The 21,071-nt window shown below is 39.9% G+C and overlaps 1 protein-coding gene across 6 annotated transcripts in view; it reads right to left on the bottom strand.

Annotated features, from left to right (window-relative positions):
- LOC106549269 (voltage-gated potassium channel KCNC1-like) overlaps window positions 1-21,071 on the bottom strand; it is a 63,054-nt gene that overhangs the window by 9,705 nt on the left and 32,278 nt on the right. The window contains exons 4-6 of one of the 6 annotated variants that reach the window (XR_015696480.1): window positions 20,532-20,726; window positions 9,853-9,973; window positions 4,405-4,447 (exon numbers count right to left, since the gene is read on the bottom strand). Coding sequence is in view for 4 of the 6 variants with exons in the window: in XM_087713811.1 (XP_087569937.1) it covers window positions 9,876-9,973; window positions 20,532-20,726 (293 nt within the window). In the remaining 2 variants the exon portion in view is untranslated. Of the gene's footprint in view, window positions 1-3,177; window positions 3,235-4,404; window positions 4,448-9,852; window positions 9,974-20,531; window positions 20,727-21,071 lie in introns of all 6 variants that reach the window. The other 5 variants (XR_015696479.1, XM_087713813.1, XM_087713812.1 and 2 more) reach the window with 5 other exon arrangements.

Below are 21,071 nucleotides of genomic sequence, written 5' to 3'. Positions count from 1 at the left end.
AGGAGGAGGAATTTAATCTGAAAAACCCTTTTGCTGCCAAAGCAATTCCTGCCATGACTTTCCATTCTGTCCCCTCTCCTAAAAACCTGTTTTTCCCCTTGTAGAAGAACCTAAGTGTCACTACTTTCATGCTTGCTACACAACTCACAGCCGATTGTGCAACACAGAAAAAAACCATTCAGCCACACTTGCTTCATATGACAATATAGGAGATGCATGGGACTAGAACATGTTATGACTGAAGTATTTTGCATATCTCATACAGGAAAGTCATTACACATTTATTTTTTATTTATAAAATGTATTGGTTGCCTATCTTACAATAAGGTAACTCGAGATATCTATCTATCTATCTATCTATCTATCTATCTATCTATCTATCTATCTATCTATCTATCTATCTATCTATCTATCTATCATCTATCTATCTATCTATCTATCTATCTATCTATCTATCTATCTATCTATCTATCTATCTATCTATCTGAGTGTCTGAAGCAATCATGTGATAGTTCTGCTTAACAACCTCCACCCTTTTTTCTGATGTGGTCGTTAAATGGAGCCTGGGTTACTCAGAGGTAGGGGAAGCCCTGGGAGGCCTAGCGCAAGCCAAGGCCTGCAATGCAGTACTTTCCTAACTCACATGTGGCCTACTCTGGGCCTCTCAAAGCCTCTCACATCTCCTGCCTTGCTTGCCATCCCATTGGCCCCACGGGGCCCTCATCCTACATCACAGGGCCCCATACTTTTGTCTCCATACACCTCCTCCCAATGGAAGGAACATTTCATTGTGCTAATCACAGTGAGAAAAGGCCATGATTCATTGTAGCTGCTCTGAAAATGGTGTTGGTTCTGGGACGGAGTGAGGAGGCCTAAGGATGCCTGGTCTTTCCCAGTGAGAATTTTGGAGATTCATTGGTTATAACTCACAACAGGCTCTTGGTAGCATGATCTGAATTAAATGGGAGTTTATTCCAGATGGTGCATGTGAGGGTCAAATCATTGTAAGTAGATTCATAATATTAATGTAATGCATGTAATTAATATGCTATTTGATGAAGGAATATGTGAAACATAATTTAAATATATGTTCCAGGTTAAACCTGCTGACACATGAGTCATATAACTGAGGGTGGGAGGGGAGGGGGAGTTCAATTTTTTTTCAGGCTGTAGAATCTGCTAAAAAACATTGGAATCCCTAATCAAAAGGCAAAACTCTAGGGATAAACATTACCAATAAAATAAAGTTGGTGCCTAGAATTTATTTATGCAACTTTCTATATTCAAGTTAGTTGAGGTTCCCCCCCCCCCCATAGTTTCTCAGGAAACCCCATCAAATTCAAACAGAATTCAGTTTGAAAAGCCCTGGTACAATGTATATGTTACTGTTAATATGCATGGAATTTGTTTTTTTTTTAATATTTATTTTATTAAAAACACTTCTATACTCCCTTCCATTAAAAGAAAGTAGTGGAGAACACACAGCCCACAGATGCTATTCTGAGGTACATACATTATATTATGAAAATATAGTATAGTATGTATGTTTGTTGGATATTGGTCTGTCTATCCATCCATTCTATCCATACACCTATCCAACTCCAACCTGATATTCTTTAGCTAAACTACTACTAAACTACTCATGCTGTCTGGGAATTATGAAAGTTTTTATCTTATACATTTGAAGACCACCAAATAGTAGAAGGCTGATCTAGACCAATACAAATGAATACCAGGAGATCCATTGTTGTGCTTGTATAGCCTATCTGCAGCACTTCAGAATACCTACTGCAGACTGTTGTGAATTGGAACTGGACGATTCAAGGTATACATGTACACATGTATGCATGGTCTACATGTAAAGTATATCATCCCATATACCAGTGTGCATTTTGCAGACCTATATGACATGGTATATAGTATGTAATGCTTTTGTATGTTTGCATGCAGGTAGTAAGTCATTACAGTCATCCCAGGGATACTCTACAAAGCATGCTCCTATTATCAGATGATCATGCGTTTACATATTCAGTGTGTAACAGAGAGGCATTAGCTTTCTGATCAGAACATTGCACTAAATCTATTACAAACCTGGTGCAATTTCTTAGCGTGTGGAAGCCCAACTCAATCTCTCTCTCTCTCTCTCTCTTTCTCTCTCTCTCTCTCTCTCTCTTTCTCTCTCTCTCTCTTTCTCTCTCATACCTCAGTACAGATAGTCCTTGATGTATGACCATAATTGGGACTGGCATCTTCATTTATAAGTCATTGCAGTTGTATACCAAGCTGGACCCGATTTTACAATTATTTTTATGACATTGTTTATTAAGCAAATTACCACTGCCATTAAACAAATCAAACAATTGTTAAGTGAATCACACAATTGTTGAGGTTACCTAGCTTTTTGTTTTTGCTGGGATCTGGCAAAAAAGCTTGCAAATCACAATCATATGATTGGATGCTGCAACTGGTCATAAATTGAAGTCAGTTGCCAAGTCTCTAAATTATGATCATGTTACTTGCAGGGGTGGTACAAGGGTCATGTCAGTACATCTTTTTTGAATCCTTCATAACTATGAACGAAAGGTTGTAAATTGAGGACTACCTGTACTGTCAAGCAAAAGAGTTATTCCATGTCAGAGATGGCTGCAGCTCAGCCCTGCTACACACATGGTGTGTTCACATGACGCAATGATCAGAAACAAGGTGACAATGATTTAGCCTAACAGTGATGTGCTAACCTTGATTATTTTATGATTCCACAACTGACTTAATAAGTTAACTAGAGCAGTGTTTTTCAACCACTGTGCCGCGGCACACTAGTGTGCCGTGACATAGTGTAAGGTGTGCCGTGGGAAAAACACCTGCCTAGAGTCAATATAGGCACAGAGTTAATTTTTTTTAACATTTTCTAATGGTGGTGTGCCTCGTGATTTTTTTCATGAAAAAAGTGTGCCTTTGCACAAAAAAGGTTGAAAAACACTGAACTAGAGGGGTCATGCAAACACATCTAAATAGATCTCGTGTGATGCCCCAATTCAGTCCTGAGCAGGAGAAAGAAAATGATCCTGACTAAAGACAGGACCATGCCCTCAGGCTTCCTTACTTATTCACCAGCAGCCCCCATCCCCACACCAAAAGCAACAAGTGAGATTGGAGTGAAAGCAGAGCAAGGCTGACCTCCTCCAGGGAGCGCTGGAGTTCACATGCCCAGCCAGTCTCAGGCGGTAATCAGAGCTGGGAACAAAGAAAGACACAAATACCTGATCATACGGGCTGGAAATGCTAAGCAGGATAGCTTGTGCAAGCAAACATTCACTCCTTTGTGTGCAGAAGAAGGAGAGTTTTGCATATAATCAGCATGTGCTCACCCTTTCTTTTGACACGCTGCATGGAGCAAAAGAAATAACAGCACGTGCAAAGTGCAGATTTTCTGTGCTCATCGGTTCATTTTTACTTGCACAGGAACAGTTTGCACATTCTAAGATTCGCTCACACTAAGTAAACTTTTACTTTTTACTGCACAATTCTTTAAAATTGTCCAGAATTACTTGAATGAAGCGAAACTTAAAAGCAAGGAGACTATCCAGTTTATTCTCACGTGCAACTCTTTAAATTAAACGCAATTAAGCAGCAGATTGCACGCTTACCCTTTAGGTTCATCTGCAGCTCGAACGGGGTATGCATGCAAATGCATTGCATTGTTTCTGTCCCATTAGCACTAGTTTTGAGTGTGCAAATGGGAAGACGAGCTTTCTTGGCATGCAACGATATCCAAACATTTCACCAGCCACTCCGTTTGACACTTACCTGCTTTTGCACACACTGTTGTCTACACCCAGAATTCAATTTTGCAACCAGGGCAAGCCACTCATTTATTTCCTTGGCCATGATTTGGGGTTTTGCATATGCTCATAAGACAAAAGCTTAGGTAAACATATGCAAAACAATGGGCACATGGAAAAAAGAGAGGAGCACTGATTTGCACACAAAGGAAAACTAAAAGGTGTGAATTTGGATGGACAACATTGTTTGAATCTGATCCAATGGAAAGCATAAAATGAGAACCATGGTACTGCCTGGCAATGAAACTGTGCAACCAAGACTAGGATCCCCTAAGAATTGCACCTAATGCACAGAATCTTCGTGACTTAATTTTTTCAATCCTGTGGGGCTACAAATATTGGCATAAGCAATTAGGCCATGACAAGAAGTCTAAAGGCTGCTTGATGGAACTGTTTTGGATTCTTGTCCTTCTCCACCCAACCCCTGAACCAGAGGCTGGCATGAAGCCCCAGCTTCATCCAGACATCTCTAATCAGCTGCCTGTAAAAAATGGAAAATGCCCCCCATTCACCCCCAGGTGTATAAATAAGCAGGCTGAGGTGTATGGCACCAGATACGTACCTGGCTCACGCAGTCGGGGCGTTACGAGAATACAGGGTAGACCCTACAAGACGTATGAAATGGGGCATTAATTGGAATCAAATATTGATGCAGCCCACCCCTGGGAAGAACACGAGGGAAGCCCCATCTCTGCCAGGAACAAGAAGCTTTTGTCACTTGATGGACTGTGTTGAGATGTTACTCTGCGACTCAGTCAAGCCACAGATTATCTTGTCTGCTTTTTTACCCCTTCAACAATTCAGCTTCTCCCAATTTCACTTCAGCTCTGTACTCATAGCCCCATGCTCCATCAATTTGTTCCCCTAATGGTGTCCATCTTCAATGTCCCTTTAAAGAGGCGTTTTTCAAACTTGGCAATTTTAAGAGGTGTTGGCTTCAACTCCCAGAATTCCCTAGCCAGCATGGTTGGCTGAGGAATTCTGAAAATGGAAGTGCACACATCTTAAAGTTGCCAGGTTTGAAAAACACTGCTTTTTAGAGCATTCTCTTTTCCCCTCCTTTCTATGCTTTAAGAGCAGGTACTATTTGACATCCCAACTCTCAGTTCTAGGGATGTGGGGCTCCCCATCGTTCTCTTCCATGGACAGGCGCAATATTTGCCCTGAAAATGAAAACAGATAATAATGAAATAAAGCCAAAGCACATAGGACATGGAAGCGGGGGAGGAGGGGGAATTAGGAAGGTATGTATGAGTCTGTGCCTATACATATGATAAGTGAGAAGAATAGAAATGAAGATATTGGCACCTAACACAAACTGGCAAACTTTTGAGTGACTTGGCCCAGCTTTGCTGCTGTTTCTTTTAAATTTTAATCCTGATCCTGATTGTAAAAAAGGGGGGGGGGGAGTGGGAGGGGCTACAACTTGTCTATATGCCTATTAAAGCAGCTTTCCCCCAACATGGTACCATTTCCATGTGCTGAATTTTGACTCTTGTAATTCCCAACCCAGCCTCTGGAGGGCCTCCCACATCCGGAGCACCCTGGGTTGGAGAAATCTATATATAGAATAGACTACCTTGAGCTCTGAGACTGAAATTAACGGCATGCCTAAAAATAACGTTCTTACAATTTGTTCACATCTGCTCATTCTTGGTCACTTTCTTTTCCTTTGGTGTGTCCCTTACTGGATTTGAGGCTTTTTGTCGGTCTTCTGTTAAACACAAATAAACTCTTAATTTAAAAGTAAGAAGAAAGGTCTGGCAAGGGACTAACATGATATGCTATGGCTTGTGATTAACCCGAAGTAGTTAATTGTTATTTTATCTGTACCATAGAAGACAAGAGTAGACAAGATTGAAGAGATAGCCTGATACATTTTTTTGGTATGTTTTTCAGAAATTGGAGAGGGGAAAAATTCTGCTGGTAACTAGTGAGTGTGTAATGTACATAAGTGCCCATGTTCCAAAATTATATAAAATGGTGGTGCAATTAAGTGAACTGCCTGATACTAACACATTGCCTGTTTGTGTGTATCTAAGCTTTTGACAGAGATTTACAGTGACAGTATAAATAGCATCACTTCAATAATAGAAAAGCACTGCTTAAAAAGAGGATTTAAAAATCTGCTGGTTTGCATATTTGCATATACTGCTCTATATTAGTTTTTCTCAAGTTCAGCAACTTTAAGATATATGGAGTTCAACTCCCAAAATTCCCCAGCCTGTTCCACACATTTTAAATTTGCTGAGGTTAGAAACACTGCTCTCTATATAAATACACACATGGAAATCACTGCAGGTAGTCCTTGACTTATGACCATAATTGATCCCAAAAATTCTGTTGTGAGATGTTTGTTAAGTGATTCCCCCCACTTTACAACCTTTTCTGCAACAGTTGTTAAGTGAATCACTACAGTTGTTAAGTTAGTAACATGGTTAAGAGTATCTAACTTCCCCATTGACTTTGATTGTCAGATGGTTGCAAAAAGTGATCACATGACTCCAGGACACGGCAACCGTCATAAATGTGAACTTATTGCTAAGCATCTGAATTTTGATCACATAATCATGGGGATGGTTGCAATGGTTATAAGTGTGAAAAACAGTCACAAGTCACTTTTTTCAGTACCATTGTAACTTCGAACGGTCACTAAAGGAACTGTTGTAAGTCGAGGACTACTTGTACTGTGAGGTTTCTCAAACTTTGTGGTATCTTGATCCTAGGTAAAAAAGGAGACAGGATTTCAAACCCATTGTTGCGGCTGCCATAGTGACTATTTTTTTACCACTTCCCTGTAGACACCCCCAGCACAATCCCTTCCAGTGATAAACGGATATGTATAATACCCTTTCTGCCTGAATAAAACCAATGAGCTTCTCTTCCATAGTAATGAATATGCCAGTTATCAATTCAGCACTGAACAGGTCCTGGTTTACTGTAAGAGAAAAAGAGTTTGTCAAGTATCCCGTGTATTCATCCTACATCCTAACTATTGATGGGCAAAGTTATTGTTCTGCCCTCCTTATCTGGACACCATTTTTTCCAATGAAAGATTTTGAATCTTCTGAGTTTTCTCTAGTCCAGGGGTGTCAAACTCAATTCCACTGAGGGCCGCATCAGGATTGTGTTTGACTTTGGGGGGCCAGGGTGGGCATGACTAGGGTGGGTGTGACCAGTGGGACGTCACTTGTGTCAGGGGCGCCTGTGGCGGCCCAAGTGCTATTCCAGTGAAAATGAGCTCCTGAGCTCTGTTTTCAGCTGTGACGGCTTCATGCAACCCTCTGCCAGTTAAAAAGGAACTCGGGAGGGCCACTCACGGCCATCGCAACCTCCATTTTTGGCTGCAACTGCCTCCTGCAACGCTCTGCCAGGAAAAACAGAGCTGGCAGAAGCTCCGTGGGTAGTCCTTTGCTGTTTCCAGGGTGGCCCTGTTGGCCATATCTAAGCAACCCTGGGCATCCGGCCCTTGGGCCTTGAGTTTGACACCCCTGCTCTAGTCCTAACTACAGCAGACCCTGCTTGATTTCCAAGCTCAAACAAGGTTGTCCTGATGCTATTCCCTATTAATATTCCAAAAGAAGGTAGCTTCTGCAACTAATTCATTGTTCTGAGATTTGGCAACTTTGCCTTGGCTAGGAATTCTGGGAATTGGAGTCCACCTGTCTGAAAGTTGCCAGGTCTGAGAAACAGTCTGAGCTAAGTAATAGAAAACGCCTTCAGTGGATTGTTCTCCAACAGCTCTCCAAATACAATTGAACCTTTATTTGTGATATATTTAGCATATAAAAAAGATTTGACATAAAAGGGTCCAACATAGTCCATAAGTTGTCAGTCCCACATAGCTCAGTGAAGTACAGCATATAATTTCTTAAAAGAAATATTAAACTCGTTAAGTGGACATTTATGCTACAGATTCTATAAAATGTACAAAAATGATTAGTGTAGAGAACAAAACCCTTGGAGTCCTTCAACCGGACAAGCAGCTAATTCTGAAATTAAAAATTATAAAACAAGAATGGCGTACAGTAGAGTGATTACACAAAGGTTTTTCCTCTTTCCTATAATACTAGAAGGTCTCTCGTTTAGGAGAACTATTTTTATAGTAATAAATAGGTTGACAGAGATAACACTAGGCTATTAGTGGTACAACAGATGATCACTTCCAATTTAAATGGCTTTAATGAGGATAAAGAATAACCTACTCACAGAAGCAACATTTTAATAGCCTTTGGCCATTGCAGTTGAATGGAAATTTCATGTCCAATACAGTAGCAGCGTATTTTTAATTAGCATTGCCAGGGGGCAACAGGGTCAATGATCTAGAAAATGGCCTTTGAGGGACAAATGCTACAGGATTATATAAGAATAATAATTAGTCTTGTAATTAGGCAGCATACATGTAAAATTTTAAAAAAATAATTGGTCCAATCTACAGGTAGTCCTCGACTTACAACAGTTCATTTAGTGACCATTCAAACTTACAATGAGAAAAATGATTTATGACTGTTTTTCACAGTTGCAGCATCCCCACAATCCTGTGATCAAAATTCAGATGGTTCATACTTATGACCGTGACTGTGTCCCAAGGTCATGTGATTTCCCTTTGCAACCTTCTGACAAGCAAAGTGAATGGGGAAGCCAGATTCCCTTACTAACTTACCAACTGCAGTGATTCACTTAACAATTGTGGCAAAAAAGGACTAAAATGGGGCAAAACTCATCGTCTCATTTAACAACAAATTTGGGCTTAATTGTGGTCGTAAGTCAAGGACTACCTGTATTAGAGTTCTTGAAATCTTCTGTAAGAATAGCAGATATGGGTTCAATCAATCAATCAAACCCCTATTCAACCACCAGAGGGAAGCAAGAAATAGATTTTCTGTACTGTATCTCTTTGCTGCCATCCTCTGCAGAGCTTTGCAATCATGTAGGCCCCTACTTCAGTCATACTTATGACTATTTTTAAATTATTCCTAAAATTAACTCACTGCAAACCCCTGAAATCATAACTGCTGTATCTTGCACTAAGTAGAAGGTTTTAGTAATGACTTACGCGATACCTTCACTAAAGTTCTATGACCCCTAAAATTACTCCAAGATTTAATGTTATATGTAGCCTGCTGTGCTAAAAAAAGGAATATGATTCTGTCCACTTTACTTCACATAGGGGAAACATCCGAAGGTTGGCTGAAACATGAAACAGAATGAGATGCCAGTGAATTGAAAAGCTGATAGCATTGTATTAGACTACAGCTAGTCCTTGACTTACAACCATTTGTTTAGTAATTGAAAATTACAGCGGCACTCAAAAAAGTGATTTATGGCTGGTTTTAACACTTTTTACCATTGCAACATCTCTATGGTCATGCGATCAAAATTTGGGTGCATGGCAGCCTGTATGTATTTAAATCAATTGTAGTGTCCTGGGGTCATGGGATCATCATTTGTAACCTTCCCAGCCAGCTTCCAACAAGCAAAGTCAATGGGGAGGGGCATATTTGCTTAATGACTATACGATTCCCTTAACAACTGCAGTGATTCACTTAGCAACAGTGGCAAAAACAGTTTTAAAATAAGCAGAACGCACTTTACAACTGCCTCACTTAGCAACAGAATTATAGACTGAAATGTGATTGTAAGTCGAGGACTACCTGTACAAAGAGATGATTACATTTGTAATGCTTTCAAATGTCAAAAACGTTTTGCAAAAAGAAAACCAGCAAAGAAATGAAAAACAGTGTTTGTGCAGGACAATCTAGCCTAGCCTGTTGTTGCTTTTTGTTTCTCCTCAAATGACTTCCCTCCCGACAATGCAGTTCTTATGGCCTCTTTTTGCTGTTATTCTACTGCCACAAAAGCCTAAATGAAACCAAGAACCTGAATCGGAGGAAGAGGAAACTTCAGAGTTGATGTCAAATGTTCTTTTGGAGGGGATTACAAAGTGCAAGTAGACCAAACTGAAAGTGTGAGTCAAGGGGATGGAGAGCAATGGGGAAAGCCTACTCACCAATTCCCTGCTTTCCAGGCCTCCTACTCATGCTTCCAAGGAGCTGCGTTGGCATTGTAGTCATGCAGGTACCAGGAGGTGGCAGAGGAGTCAAATGCTGTCGGTGGCAGGCGGCGGGCGCCTGTGGGGCCCAGATTTGGTGGGCAGTGGAATAAAGGGAGGGGTAGGGATAGGAGCAATGGATGGAGATGAAAAGGGGGTCGGGTGGGAAAAACAGACAGAGGTGGTGTGAGGAGGAGGAGGCACTGAAAATGAGCATGTGATGAAGTCAAGGGAGGCATGGCTGTAGAAACCACTTGCCCGCTTACCTGCTCTGCTCCCAGCCTGTTGCTTGGCTCACTTGTTCTATCATATTACACCAATCCTTTTTAACCTGACAGGCCTCCAGAATGGTAATTTTCAAGGTCTCTAGCAAGACTCTTGGCTGGAAAATTTGGGAGTTGCTGTTCCAGAAAATCTGGAAAGTGCCAGTTCGGAGAAAGCTGTTATTATTTTTCCCATTAATTTTAATTTTTAATCTTTCCTTCCCTCCTGTTTAAATGGAATGATGCCATGGTTAGGAATGCTAGCTTTGATTCGGGGGGGTGGGGGGTGGGGTTCTAATTCATTCTTGGTCCTAAAAAGACTACTGGGGAAATATTTGGGTGTCATAAGGATAACATCATTAAGTGGCTCATGATTTTTCTCTGCTGCCTATGGAAGAAATGAATCTATAAAATATAATATTTAAAAGAAAAATATTATTTTTCTGTTTAGAAATCCAGTCTCTCTATCTTCTGGATTCCCAGAGGTTCCAATATCAAATCATCATTAGTATTTTCTTTCATTCAGAGAATAACAAACAGGCAAGGTTTGGAGGAAGATTCAATAAAGTTTGAATTTAAACTATGCTAAGCATTCCTTTTAAATATAATATTGTCATTTTAATAGGAACATGACTGCTTGATGGTGCTTGAATTTCTTAATTTGTCCAATAAAACTCTTCCTTAAATTTTTGTAATGAAGTCTAAAACAATCTCAGCATTTTTATTTATTGCTGTTTACAACTTATCAGATGGGTTATCAGATCATGCTACACTAATCTCTGAGACAGCAGTTCACCCTCACTAGCTTGGGTCTAAATCTTCATTTATCTGAATGAACTGGAAAATTTTCTATTAATGACTTGCTAGGGAATTCTGGGAATTGAAGGCCACATATCTTAACGTCAATGAAATTGAGAAACACTGTTCTAGAGTAATGGAGACTATCTTGACACTGTTCAACCCAAACTATTCTTTATGATACTGGTAAAAAGAAAAATTATAAAAATAATGTGGGCGGCTTTTTAATGCTATCTTGGCCACTTTCGAGGATGAGTAGACTATAGTTTTGATAGGCCAAACTGTGGATATCTCTGCCTTCCATCCCATCATTTTATAAAGTTGTTAAAAGAAAATCATCCCACTATGCTTTTAACCATGCTTTTTAATGTTTAATGTAGCTATCTGGGGAAGAGGAGGAGGAATCTCTCTTTTAATTTTTATTTTCTGATTTTTTTCTGTGGCACCCTGCAGTTGAGTCTGAAGCTTCGGGCAGGTTACAAATACCATGAAATAGATTTTTTTTTTTTAAAAAAAAGCAAGCAAGCAAAGAGATAAATAAATATATAAATGTGAAATACAGACTGTGTCCTTGACTTTTGGTGGGGTTTCCTCTAAAAACTCAACCTGACTGGTGAAAAATTAAACCTTTGAACATTTTTAAAGAAAATGAAAATCCAAATAGCCTCTCATCCCCTAATATGAGATTTAAGCTATCAGCTCTTGCCTTAAGCTACATCTAAATTTTGTCTGCATACTCTTAGCCTTGGGGCTAAGCAATATGGAATTTTCTTTTGCGCATATGTGGATTAATCACCATATGCAAATCAGCAATGATCTATTTCTCATTTTATTTTGGATTAAGATCCACAGAGTACTTAATTTTTAAGTTGGGCTACAACTGAAGTCAGCCTGAATTCCCCTATTTTTGAAATCATGTTTGTTAATCATAAAAATGTAGTACAAGCAGTTTCTTCAGTGCTATTTAAAATGTGCTCTCTTATACTCAGATACCTTTTCTAATTGTATTGTCACCTTTTTCAGGAGCAGCTACTTAAATTGAAATAGGAATTTATAGTTACCTTTTGTCAAATGACAGTTGACCTTATTTCCAATGTGTTTTAAAATATGCACATGTACAAATAGGAAAATTAATAATGATTTTTCCCTCAGCTGATTTAAAGCACATTTCCATGTAGATGAAAATTTAAAAAAAGAAACTGAAAAATTTAGAAGCAAGCCTTTAAAAGATATTGTTGGTTCCCTACACTTACCTAATTACACCATTTATTTTATTTTACTAAAAAAAAAAAAATCAGCCTTCTTCATATTACCCAAACTACGTTCCCAACTTTGCATGTTTCTTTGGAAGCTGATCAGAAGCTCTTCAGTAAAAATATTAGAATTGTGGGATAAACCTTCCAAAAACAATTTACAAGTGGTCCTTGACATGACCACAATTGACACCAGAATTTCTGTTGCTAAGCAAGGCAATTGTTACACAAGTTGTGCCCAATTTTGCAACTATTTTTTCCACTATGAAGCAAATCATTGCAAGGCCCCCAGTGCTCCCTGAACTTATCCTTTTGTCTCTTGCAGATGTTTTATTACCCAACTAGGTAACATCATCAGTGCAACCAGCTCAGAGAGCACTAAGAATCCCACAGTTCAACCTTGAGCTGCAAGTATTCGAAGCACTGCAGTTAAGTGAATCCAGCTTCCTCCATTGTCTTTGCTTTTCAGAAGCTGGCTGGGAAGGTTTCAAATAATGATCATATGATCCTGGGACACAGCAACTATCATAACTATTGTATTTTTTGCTCCATAAGACACACCTAGGTTTAGAGGAGGAAAACAAGAAAAAAAATCTGCCTCTGCCTCCCACTGTCCATCCAGTATTCATCTGGCAAGAATCCTTGCAGCAAACAGCAAGCAGCCTGCCTCCTCTGTATCTGCTGCCTTTGCTGGGGAATGCTGGAGCCTTTGCCACCAGGCAGCTGATTGACGGTTGGATCGGCCTCCCGGAATACCACCAATCAGCTGTTCCAGGTGGCAGGGATCGCTGCCACTGTTTGCCGCTGTTGCCTGTTGCCCATATTCACTACATAAGATGCTCCACTTTTGGGAGGGAAAATAGTGCATCTTATGGAGTGAAAAATACAGTACATGCTGGTTGCCAAATGCCTAAATTTTGAACATGTGAACATGGACATGTCATAATGGTTGTAAGTACTGGTGGTGAACCTCTTTGAACCGTTATTATAACTTTGAATGGCCACTAACAAAAGGTTGTAAGTCGAGGGCTACTGTACCTGCCAATGCAGGTCTTAGAAGCATTGTTCATTGAAAGCATCTCACCAATCTAGACTTCCATTTGAATTGTATGTGTGTGGCTATATGCGTTGAGGGCTCCTCTGGTACTGCAGAATTATTGTGGTACTTTAGTCATTTTGATGAAAATATTGGATTTTGCCAATGAATCTATGGAGAAGCTGTAGCAGTATTTATGTTCTATTTGGAGTAGGTATAGGATCTCTGGTAAAAGTTACAATATTTTTGCTTCCTGAGCCCTCTCCTGTGAGGCAGAAGAGAAATAGATTGAGAAAGAAAGTGTCCTCAAAGTTGTCGTCCCCATTTCCCCCCCCCTCCCATTTTGATTGCACTTTGCTTTGTTCCACCTGATTTTAGCTTATAAAGAGGTTCCAGACAGATAATGTCTGGGGTAAAAAAAGGTTGCAAATCAAGGAGATAACACTGGATAGTAATACGCTACCACACCTTACTTTTTACATCAGGAATATCCAACCTTGTCAACTTTATAACTTCTGGACTTCAATTCCTAGAATTCCTCAGCCATCATGGCTGGCTGGGAAATTCTGTGAGTTGAACTCAGTGGTGGGTTGCAAGCAGTATGCCCCGGTACGGGTGTACCGAAGCCTGTCCAGAGCACCAGGTACCGTTCTGGTATGGTGCTCCGGAGGGCCTGCCCGCCCGCCTGAGCTCCTTACCTGTCCTTTACGCCTTTGCCACTTCCACACGCATGCATGGTGTGTACGGCATCTTACGTAATGCTCCGCTGAGCAGCTGGAGCGTCGTGGAGGCTTGCGGAGGCGTCTCGGTTGGAACAGGATTTGGAACCCACCACCGGTTGAAGTCCCCAGGCCTTAAAGTTGCCAAGATTTGACACTCCTTATGTATATAGTGTCACATACCGCGAATTATTTATATATTATGTTCACTGGCAACAATATAGATTTATCACTAGTGCAGTGCATAAATTATCTCTTCTAGGGAAGAAGGCAGCCTCTGAAAAATGTCAACACAGGGAATGCATACTACAAGCAATAACTTATATACTTCTTCATAGTCATTAATAGTATCTTTGTTCATTGAGCACAACTATTTGTTTATTTATTGATTGATCAAATTTATATGACTATCCCACACAGTGACTAGTCACAAATAGGGATGGTCCTTGGGAAAAATGAACCCATGAGACATAAATATTCACGGAATCATTGCAGCTGAGTTTGAGGCAAATATACAGTAAACATGGAAGCTACGTTGGTGAAGAGAAGGTTTCTTGTTTGCAAGATATTGGAAGGCTACCAGCCAGCTTCATTAAATGCATTTAATCAGCACAAGCCACTGATACATTAGCTAGTAGCCTATCCTGGGTCAAATTAGATTTTGTACTTCAATTAATAAAAACCAGCATCTGAACAATACTTTATCCCCCTCACAAGATTTAATCTGCATACATTTGGAGTAATTAGCCAACACATGGGAACAGCAACATTTTTTCTCCACTGCTGGTCAATTAGCTAAGGTGTGAAGGAGGAAATCACAATAGTAATGGGGGATTTAACTATCCTGACATCAATTGGGAGACAAACTCTCAAGTGCAAAATCAAACAGGTTCTGACAAATCTAACAGAAACTTTTTCTCCCCCAAAATAGAGAAGGGAAGTAGAGGATCAGCCATATTGGACTTAATTCTCATTAACAGAAATAAAATGATAGAAGGTGTTGAAGCTACAGGAACTTTGGGGGGAAGTACAATATTGGAATTCAACATTATGCAAGCACAAGCAATAGAACAAAGTCAAACTAGAGTCTTTGACTTTAAGAGACCTTTCAATAAACTTAGAGCTTGGGAAGGATTCCATGGATGAGTATCCTCAAGGGGAAAACAACTCAAGATTATAAAAGCCCAGTCTACCACCATACCAATGAAGAAGAAAAATAACAGCTCTCAAAAGAGACCAGCATGGCTGCATAAAGAACACTCTGATAAATTGAAATACCCTTTTGTTTCTTTTTCACTAGCAATATGTGTACTTAGAAAGTGCCCCATCTATTTAAACAGGCAACCTGTTCAATAGTGTATACTGAACAGACTTTGGCCTTAAAGGTGTTTTGCCATGAATTTAAGTTTATCCTGTGGTACTGAATGGTATTTCAATAACTGCTTCAATTTTTCCATGCTTATCCAAACTTTTTTTTCCAACTAGGTGGAAAATTTGCTATAGACAAACCAGAATTAAAGAGTACACCCAACCAGTACATTATATGGGTCCAACTTCCAACTAAAAAGGAGTAAGGGCAATAGATAGTGATAGAGATAAGAAGATAGTTGTAGTAGATAGCTAAAAAGAGAGATCAATACAGTATATAGATAGATAGATAGATAGATAGATAGATAGATAGATAGATAGATAGATAGATAGATAGATTAGATAGATAGATAGATATAGATAGATAGATAGATAGACAGACAGACAGATAGATAGATAGATAGAAAGTGATCAATGCAGACAGAGAGATAGAGATAAATAAATACGGTAGATAGATAGGCTGATAGAGCAATTCTATTGTTTTAAATGTTAAATATTTCCAATACTTCTTTTAGCTGAATATTGGGCTCATAAAATACAGTGGTTGGATTTACTCATCAATATTGGTTTGACTATCAGACCACATTCCTTCAGGAAGAACAGGCTCTCTGAATCCTGTGCAGTTGTACTGGATATGCACATCCCACTTAAAATCAAAGGGAATTGTCTTTCTGCCTTCAGAACTTTTGTTTCTGTTTTAACTGACTCGTTCATTGAAAAATGATTTGATTAACCCTGTCTGCTTCTTTATATGAAGGACTCCCTTCATTCCACTGGATGAACTTAGCAATAGCAATAGCAATAGCAGTAGACTTATATACCGCTTCATAGGCCTTTCAGGCCTCTCTAAGCGGTTTACAGAGAGTCAGCATATTGCCCCCAACAATCTGGGTCCTCATTTTACCCACCTCGGAAGGATGGAAGGCTGAGTCAACCCTGAGCTGGTGAGATTTGAACCGCTGACCTGCTGATCTAGCAGTAGCCTGCAGTGCTGCATTTAACCACTGCGCCACCTTGGCTCTTAAAAGTCTGCCTACCCTTATGCCAACAGAAATAAGGCCAATGAAAATATTTTGTAATCTACTTAATCCTGGGTCAAATGTCTACGCCTCTGGAATAGAAAGGCGATTGTCAGAATTTGGACTTTGTGATGATTGTTCCACTTCTGTGCTTTTTCCTTGTCCATTGCTTGCTGGTCTTCTCCACTGTGCAACACCATGAAAGCTCTCGCTTCCTTAGTGGAATTAAAGTCATTGTAAGCTTTCGTTTGCTGTCACCTCCTGTTTGCCTGCTGTGACAGGGGCAACCCTGTCTCTGTTTGAAAGTTTGCCTGCTGCTAAGATCAGTTTCTGACAGATGCTAGACCAGAACTTACACAGCACACAAACATGCTGACAATGACTTCTGGACTAGAGGGATCACAGCCTCTTATTCTTTTTCACACAGAGAGATGAACACAATTACAGTCAAGTCTCACCTAATGCAGAATGAAGGACTGCAAAGTGTTGATGCAAAGTTCCATAAAAATGACCAACAACTTTTCCAGCAATATTAATTTCAGATGTGTCATTGACAGTCTAAAGTTAATTATCACTATATCCAGAGTTAACAATAGCAACAACCTAATATTTTCCTAACCAGTTATTTGGTCATGTAGTTAGCATGAGTGATTTAAAAAAACCAACAACAATATGGACTGGGAATTTTGAATAGAATAGCAGAATTAATAAAAATTATGAAAATTTTTAATGATTGATCAATAAATTTGGAACTGATTTGGAAGTCAATCTGAATACATGTAGTCGTCGTCCATTGTCCCAAAGGTGCTTTTTCAAAAGGCAACTGGAGTTTCTTTCAAGACGTTTTTCTTTTAAGATGTTTCGCTTCTCACCTAAGAAGCTTCTTCAGCTTTGGATGAGCTTCTTGGATGAGAAGCAAAACGTCTTCAAAGAAAAAACAGAAAGTCCTCTTGAAAAAAAAGGAACCTTTGGGACAACCGTGACCTGGATGACTGAGAATCTCCATAGACATTTTCTTTGTCCATTGGTTTAGCAACTATTCAAAGTTACAATAACACACACACACAAAAAGTAACTTAAAACTGCATTTACAACCATTGTAATATCCCCACAGTCATGTGATCTAAATCTGGGTGCTTGGCAACTGGCATGTATTTAATGATAATTACAGCACCCCTGGCTCATGTAATTGCCATTTGTGACCACTCCAGCCAGTTTTGTCAAGCAAAGTCAATGGGGGAAGCCAGTTTTAACAACTGTATCTTTCATTTAACAACCATGGCAAAAAAGATTGCAAACCCGGGCATAACTCATTTAACACCTTGCTTAGCAACAGCAATTCTGGTCCCGATTATGGTCATAAGCCGAGGACTACCTGTACTGCAGAGAGACTGTATGTAAGCTGTAAAACTTTGGATGATGCCTAGATGACAGCTTAGAGGGGCTAAGACGCTGAGCTTGTCAATCAGAATGGTCGGCAGTTCGGCAGTTCGAATCCCTACCACCGTGTAATGGAGTGAGCTCCTTTTACTTGTCCCAGCTTCTGCCAACCTAGCAGTTCAAAAGCATGTAAAAATGCAGGTAGAAAAATAGGAACCACCGTTGGTGTGAAGGTAACACCGTTCTGTGTGCCTTTGGTATTTAGTCATGCTGACCACATGACCACGGAGACATCTTTGGACAGCGCTGGCTCTTCAGCTTTGAAAAGCCAGGAACTACTAGCACATATCTGGGAGGGGAACCTTTTACCTTTTAATGTCTAACCAGCATTTTGCAAGCCAGATATTGTAGCCCTAATATTAAAAGAAGTGAGATTTTGGTTTTCAGCCTTTTTGTTATATGGTTCCAAGTTACTTGCCCAGCATGATACACGGTTCCTGGATAAGCACTAAGCATTCAGCTTCCTGACCCTAAATTAGCAGTCTGAAATCTCCTGACATCTCTCTCTTGAGAATCACCTGTGTCTAAAAAACAATAGAAGTTTTGACAGGAGAACTCTTTGAAGGAAACAGGGAGGAAGAAACTGAGAAAGAAGCATTGTTTGGGTATTGCTAGCGATTTCCTATCCAATAATATCAGTACTGAATTTGTGACCTATCCCAGTTAAGCTCAAGGGAGTTGGCGTCTGCAGGGTTTTTGAATAGGAAAGGGCAGAATACAGGTAGTCCTCGACTTACAATCACAATTAAGCCCAAAATTTCCATTGCTAAGCAAGGCAGTTGTGAAGTGTGTTGTGCCCCATTTTACAACCTTTTTGCTACGGTTGTTAAGTGAATCATGCAGTCCTTATCTAGCCTACTCCATTGACTTTGCTTGTCAGAGGCTCGACTGCAAAAGTTGCAGACAGTCCCAGGGACACTATAACCATTGTAAAATACATGTTGATTGCCAAGAACCCAAAGTTTGATGATGTGACTACTGGATGCTGCAATGGTCATCTGTGTGAGAACTGGTCATAAGTCACTTTTTTCAGTGTGGTTTTAATTCTGAACATCCATTAAATGAAGTTATAAATCGAGGACTACCTGCGAGCAAGCTGAGTGGAAGGAACATGATTCTCTTTTATATGGAAATTTATTTATTTTATAAAACAGTCAGCCATGGCTGACTAATACAAGAGTTGCAAAATGCCAGCTTATCAACCTCTTCATGAAGCTTCAAATTCTTCACTGACCCCCCCAAAAACATTTATTATATGGGAATGATTTAATAAATATTTGTTGTTGTTGTTCAATTGTTAAGTTGTGTCCAACTCTTTGTGGCCCATGGATCATAGCATCCCTGGTTTCCTTGTTCTCCCCACGGCCTCCTGGAATTTGCCCAAATTCATGTTCATTGCGTGAGTGCACTATCTAACCATCTCATCCTCTGCTATCCCCTTCTCCTTTGGCCTTCAGTCTTTTCCAGCAACAAACCCTTGGATGTTCCCCTCAGCCCCTGGAGGTTGATAATTATCATTTTGGGGAACCTCAGGCTAGTGGTTCTTCACTTAGGCCAGTAGGTCTTCAATTAGGTTTATAGTCTTGAACAATGTTTCTCAATCTTAGCCACTTTAAGATGGGTGGACTTCAAGTCCCAGAATTCCCCAGCCAGCTAAGGATAAGGCTGGCTGGGGAATTCTGGGAGTTGAAGTCCATCCATCTAAAAGTGGCCAAGGCTGAGATTCACTAGTCTAAAACCAGCCCAAGGTTTCCAATAGGGAAAATCTTCCATTACAAGATCTCTGACTAGAGACTTATTATTTCTATGTTTCGGATGAAAATGTTGCAGGAATTTGAAGCAAGTCAATTAAGCCCAAGATTTACTCCCTCCCCCTTCTATTAATACAAATTTGGAGAATGGGAAATAATCTCAAACACTTTATGGTCACTTCTCTGACTTTCCAATAAACTCCTGTAAAATAACTAGTTGTCATTTGCTGCAACTTCCCTTAAAAGAACAACCTGAAACACCTGAAGAGCAACTGCAGCCGAATATTGTGAGACAGAATGATACACATGGGGAGAAAACGTGGTGGGATGGGGGATACTGATGAAAAAGCAAAAGCTTATAAGGGAAATATAACTTTGTTTGGGGGAAGGGGGAGGTAATGAAGCTGGGGAAGTGTGCAGATAATGTAACAAGAGTTTTGACTGGTGATGCTGGTAGAGAATCCAGCTTCTCCCCAAAATCTCAACTGCTCAAAATCAGCTGTGTTCATAGATTGTCTTCTGGAACGAGGTGCTGTGGCAGGTTTTCTCAATCTGGGAAAGACTGATTTAGATAGACTGGACTACAGCTCTCAGAATTCCCAATCAGTTTGGCCAATGCGTTCTCTGGATTATGGTCAAACATGTCTGGAAGCACCAGGTTGGGAAAGGTAATACTAGATATTGCTGTCCTTTGAACAATGCATACTGTTATTAAGATACTAGAGTGGAACAAATGGAGATCTTGATAGTTGCTAGGACATTATGTCCATTTTTATCTCAGGATTAGACTTTTACTTAAGTCAGTAACATATTTGCAATTGTCCTCTTTATCCCCTAAAAGTGGCAGCTCTACATTTTATTAAGACAAAGGTTATGGTGGTATTAGTGATAAGGGTGGAAAATAACGTACTTGGGTATAAGCTTAGAGGATGGAATGCAAGCTTTGCAGAAATAGGCAGGGGGAAATGATGGTGATGTATGTACACGTACCTTTTCGGATGTTTCCATCAGGTGACTGCCCAAAATCACCCGTGGAGAGGAGGAAGCAGGCTCGGTCACGATTATAGCGCTCTCGGCCACCAGGTGTGACAGGTGACTTCTCCTCAGGTGACAGGGCCTGATCAATTGTGGGGCAATCTTCATTAGCCAGAGCTGCATTCGCTGCATCGCCATTCTGCTTAGAATCTGTAAATGAAGAGGGGAAAGGGAAAGAAAAAAAATATAGAGCAGATTTAAGAAGATCACTGAAATACCTTCTAAATCTAAATATCAACCAGTAGGGAATTCAAACAAAATTTGATGCCCATGTTTTACAAATGTCTCAGAAGCTTCTGATACGTCTTTGAAGAAATGAATGCTGATTAAATAGGCTTTTGATCTAATCTAGAAAAACTCTGGTTCTTCTTATGTTTTTAAAAGTACATTATATGTTTTGAAAATCTAGGGGAAAATTTAAACTGTTTCTCAGATTGCTTTGTGAAAATTCCAGTGAATAGTCTCCTAACCCAAATACTTTAAACCTTTTTAAAG

Source organism: Thamnophis sirtalis, unplaced genomic scaffold (genome assembly GCF_051295495.1).
Source record: "Thamnophis sirtalis isolate CommonGarterSnake01/CBP01778 unplaced genomic scaffold, rThaSir2_p1.2 scaffold_4, whole genome shotgun sequence".
NCBI lineage: Eukaryota > Metazoa > Chordata > Lepidosauria > Squamata > Natricidae > Thamnophis > Thamnophis sirtalis.
The sequence above is the reverse complement of the archived record's forward strand: the minus strand, read 5'-3'. Positions and strand labels throughout refer to the sequence as shown.